Raw genomic sequence first — 4,913 nt, 5'->3', positions numbered from 1 at the left:
CGCCCTGCCCTGCAGCCCCAGGTCGGGCCAGCCATGCAGACACGGAACCCCAGGCTGAGAGAGGCTGAGGAAAGGAGAGAGTACCATCCTCAAGGTGTGTTGATCCCACCCCAACCCCCTTCCCCACTCACGGGGAGGGAGCGGCCCTGGGCATCCCTGCAGCCGCACTGCGTTCTGGGCACACACTGTTGCTCACTGAGCACATAGCCAGACTGACAAATGCAACCCTCCTCACAGGTGGAGGGAACGTTGGTGTCATCACACTGGCCTTCCAGGTCCCAGCAGGAAAGTGAGCAGGAGGGAACGCAGGGCGTGTAGGTGCTGTGGGTGGGGCACTCCAGAGCTGGGGGGAAACAAGGGGAGAGGTAAAGACTTGGTGATCGTGGGCTACGTGCCAGGGCCCCAGGGAAGGAAGGAAAAAGAGTGGCTCTCCCAGTTCAGCTTGGGAGACAAAAGGTTGGAAACAACTGGAAAGCCCATTAATAGGAAACTAGTTAAATAAATGATGATAAATGGGTTATGATATCATAATGGCACATTACCCAGCTGCAAGACAGAGTGGGACGTGGCTATCTGACATGGAAGAGAATCTCTGACGTAGTAGCATCGCCAAGTTAGATTGTCAAGTGAAAAAACGTGCAAAAAACTGGGTCTCAAAGGCTATTTGTGAGAAAATAAGGAAAGTAAATTTGTATGTTTGTATGGGCAGAAAGACCTTGGGAAAAATACTGAGGTGCTGATAAGAGCAGGCGAGGCACTCCACCCCTGGGGTCAGGGTGGGAGGGAGACTTCACTAGGAGTCTTAATACTTTTAAAGTTTTTGCACCATATGAATGCATCGCATGCTAACAACACTTTAATCACTGTTTTACATTTTAAAAGTTTCAGGAATTAGATAGTAGTGATGGTTGTAGAACCTCGTGAACATTTAAAAAGCCAGTGGGCTGTACACTTTAAAAGGGCTGAAGCCTGACCAGCATTGCTCAGTGGTTGAGCATGGACCTATGAACCGGGAGGTCACGGGTTCGATTCCCGGTCAGGGCACGTGCCCGGGTTGCAGGCTCCATCCCCAATGTCCAGTGTGCAAAAGGCAGCCGATCAATGATTTTCTCTCATCATTGATGTTTCTAGCTCTCTCTCCCTCCCCCTTCCTCTCTAAAATCAATAAAAATATATTTTAAGAAAAGGAGTGAATATTATGGTATGTGACTAATCTCTTTTTTAAAATGTTAAAGAAAAGAGCTCCAGAAGGACTCCTAGAAGTCTGCCAGGAGGGGAGAAGAACTTCCTAGGTGCAAGGAGCAGTGTGTATAAAGGCAGGGAGGGTGCGGGAAAGCAGGGCTGTGTGGGGACTGCGGTCACTGGGTGCAGGTGATGGCAGATGCTCAGGACAGGGGTGAGCGAGGAGAGGCTGGGGCAGTGTGCAGGACACCCTACATCTCAGGCAGGAGCTTGGACTAATATTGCAGACAACAGCCGTGCAGGGGAGTAACATGACCACATATCCTTCGGAAAGACAATGTTAGTGACGTAGATGAGAAACAGCGTGCCGTCCTGGGGGGAGGAGCCTGGGCTAGACGGTATTGTCAACAGTGCTCCTCAGACAGTGAGGTCAAAAGTGGGTCGGAAGTAATTGGAAAGGAGAACAGCTGTAAGGGCTCCACAGATAGAAACAGGGTTTGGGAACTATCTGGGGTAGCCATAGGGGACACTCACGGCAGAAACTGCTGTTTCTCCAGATTGGGGGCTTGAGCCCCTGGGCCTGGCAGGCGGCCCCAAAGGCTTGCAGAGAGTCGCAGAGGGCATGGCTTAGGCTTCTTAACTCACAGAGGTCATGCATACAGTCCACCAGAAAGGGCGTGACGGCCACCTGGGCGGCACACTTAGTCCAAGCCGGGGTCTGAAAGGCCACTTTGCAGTGCTTCATGGCTCTCATTAGGTGAGATGGCTTGCAGTTTGCAGTCCGAGTCCCCTGATATCCTGCTTTGGTCTTCATCTGCTCATCTATTTGGTCATCTTGGCAACTGGGAAGGGGAAGGGGTCATCATAGGGATAGCCACTGCCCCACCTCTGAAAAGTATCTGGTGCTCCCAAATGACCCTGAAGACACCTCTTGTTTTCACTGGGAAGCTGGTTTGAGCTCTGACCACCTTCCATGCAGCCTCGGTTCCCACCCATGTTTTGAAGCCAAGAAAAGAAAACTTGCATGTTTCTCCAAATAGGCTCCCAGAACCCAGAAGCCACTCCCAGTCAAATTACACACGTGAAGGAAGGGCTCCGCGCCCTCTACCCCAGGTGTGCCACATTACCCAGAATCCCAACTCCTGTTCCTATGGAAAGGCAGAACGATATTGGGGACAATTACTTTGGGTTGGCCTCCTTATCTTGCCAACTATGCACAAAATCAATGTCATTCTGGGCTAGTTCGTCGTTGGGCATCATTATTTCATCCTCTTCCTCATCATTGAAGTTTCCACATATGCCACAGACCTGGGTGGGAGAGGGGAGTCTCAGCCTGCAGGGTCGGGGCAGGAAAGCACTTCTCATTTAGTACCCCTTTTTCCACTCTAAAGAGAAAGGAGCACTTGCCATCCCTCTCCTGTTCTGGGCAGGGCCATCTTGGGTCGAGGGCCCCACCCCTTGTGGGGGTGCTGACTCCCGTAGGACAAGAGCCAGGTGTTCTCCTCACCTTTCCGGAATAGGCTCTAGGGATTTTGATCTCTAAGGACCCATTGCCATCAAACTTGACTTCCACCCCAATGTAATGTCTGAGCACGGTGTAGGTGCCACTGGCAGAGATGCTGACGCCCCGGACCCGGTTGTTCGAGGGAAGGGTGACCCGTTTGCCATTGATCTGCAGAGGAGAGCAGGGCGTGCGAGTAGGAAGAAGGACCAGAGAGCCCTCTCCCCAGAGCTTGCTTCCTTTGTCCCTGCCTGTGTCGCCCAGCTCACCAGCACATGATGGTCCTTTAGTAGGGTGATCAGGGAATCGAAGATGCTAATATTGAGCTGGCGGAGGTAGAAAGCAGGAGATTGGCCTTCCCTCTCCTCATTCTCGCCACTGATCTTGAAGAAGGGCAGGTCCGTGGTGAAGTGACATGTTTTCACCAGGACATAAGCACAGGTGCTCCTGATGGCATGATAATGGCCATCAAAGCTCACATAGTAGGACTTGTCTGCGATCCGGCACACTCCCAAACCTGCAGGGGAGAGGTGGCTGAGGAGTGCCCAGCCTCAATCAAGAACAGGCATTCTCCTCACCTTCAAGGAAAGAATGTGAAGGCAAGGGGCCTCCAAAGGGAAGGAAGACAAAATAAAAGAATCAAGAAACAAGGGCTAGGCTGGTGTGAGGCTTAGGGGTAGGATGGGTATTATTCCGCCAGGAAGAGACTTCCAATGTCCCGTCTAAGTCCACATCCCCTGTGGGAGAACCGTGAGTGACTTCAAGGAGGCCTTCCCAGCAGACAGCGCAGTGGTCATCTTTCCCCACCAGAAGCTCTGTACAGCAGGGCCACAAACTGGAGTGCTACCGACGGCAGCGAGGAGAGTGTAAGGGGAAATTGGGGGGAGCTTGTCTTGGTGGCTGGGGGCTCCTCTTGCATGCTCAGTGGCCTCATACCTGAACTCCGGCAGCGTATCAGCCCGTGCAGGGCCCAGCACAGCTGTCCAGGCGTGCAGGAGGTGTCGAGGCAGGAGATGTTGTGGGTGGAGCAGGAGCAGAGCGTGGAGCAGGTTGTGTCCGTGTACCAGCTCTCCCCAACCTGTGGGATGTGGGCATGCAGCAGAAACTTGGAAGCCAGAGACAGACGGACCCCACACGCCCCGAGAGCTCCTTGTGAGGCTGGCTTCACTCAGTGTTTACCTCCATCGCAACCCTCTCTCAGCCCCGCGTATTGGCCTGCCAGCCTTACTCCTTCTGGCCCCAAACTCGCAGAGCTTGGAAGGGCAGGGCACCCCTTTTGTCTGGCCTCTCACCGGGTAGTAGGAGCCCCGGGAGTCGGTGCAGCCGCACTCGTTGAAGGGCACACAGGAGGCTCCACTCAGGACATGGCCTTCCTGGCACTCGCAGCCCTCGGCACAGGACAGTGCTGCTGGGCAGTCTTTTGGGGTGTTCAGGGTGCGGCAGGTGGCTGGGCAAGGGTTGGCACAGGGGCTGTAGCTGCTGCCAGAAGGGCACTTCAGAGCTAAGAAGAAACCAGTGTTAGGAAGGGCTGAGTGATCTCCACCTCCCTGCCCTTGGGACATCAATAATTCCTGGGAATGTGTATTAGACCAGTGGACAAATGAAATGGGTCAATCCAGGTAATGGAATATGATTCAGCCTTAAAAAGAAGGGAATTCCAGCACGTACTACAACATGGATGGACCTTGAGTACATTATGCTGAGTGACACAAGCCACTTACAAAAAGACAAATACCTGAGGTCCCTAGAGCGGTCAAATTCAGAGAGACAGAGAAGAAAATGCTGGGTGCCCGAGGTTAGGGAGGGTGGGGTGGGGGTGGGACGTTAGTGCTTAATGGGGACAGAGTTTCAGTTAGGGAAGATGAAAAAGTTCCAGAAATGAATGGAGTTGATGCTTGCATAACAGTGTGAATGTACTTAATGTTATAGAACTGGACACTTAAAAATCTTTAAAATGGGAAATTTTACAGTATGTATATTTTACACGCAATTAAAAAAAAATGAGTTCCTGAGAAAGACAGGAAGAAAGGAAATGGAGCTGGCCTAGGTAAGAGGGAAGATGCAGTAACCAAGTGAGGGTGGAAGTTTTGGGTGAGGTGAGAATCGGGTGGAGGAGGCTCCCGGTGCAGTGGAGGATGAGGGCTGGGCTGGGGAGCCTGGAGCGTGGAGAGCAGAGGAGGTCCCCTGTGGGCGCTGCGGACCGGGCTGTGGAGGGAAGATCAGAGGAACA

The 4,913-nt window shown here is 52.7% G+C and overlaps 1 protein-coding gene across 1 annotated transcript in view; it reads right to left on the bottom strand.

Moving 5' to 3' along the window:
* ZAN (zonadhesin) overlaps positions 1-4,913 on the bottom strand; it is a 27,736-nt gene that overhangs the window by 5,454 nt on the left and 17,369 nt on the right. Inside the window, 7 exon segments of the mRNA XM_015564568.1 lie at positions 132-343; positions 1,717-2,024; positions 2,366-2,490; positions 2,690-2,854; positions 2,953-3,200; positions 3,620-3,761; positions 3,976-4,184. Of these exon segments, the coding sequence (XP_015420054.1) occupies positions 132-343; positions 1,717-2,024; positions 2,366-2,490; positions 2,690-2,854; positions 2,953-3,200; positions 3,620-3,761; positions 3,976-4,184 (1,409 nt within the window).

Source organism: Myotis davidii, unplaced genomic scaffold (assembly GCF_000327345.1).
Source record: "Myotis davidii unplaced genomic scaffold, ASM32734v1 scaffold901, whole genome shotgun sequence".
NCBI lineage: Eukaryota > Metazoa > Chordata > Mammalia > Chiroptera > Vespertilionidae > Myotis > Myotis davidii.
Note: the sequence above shows the minus strand (reverse complement) of the source record. Positions and strands in the feature narration are given on the sequence as shown.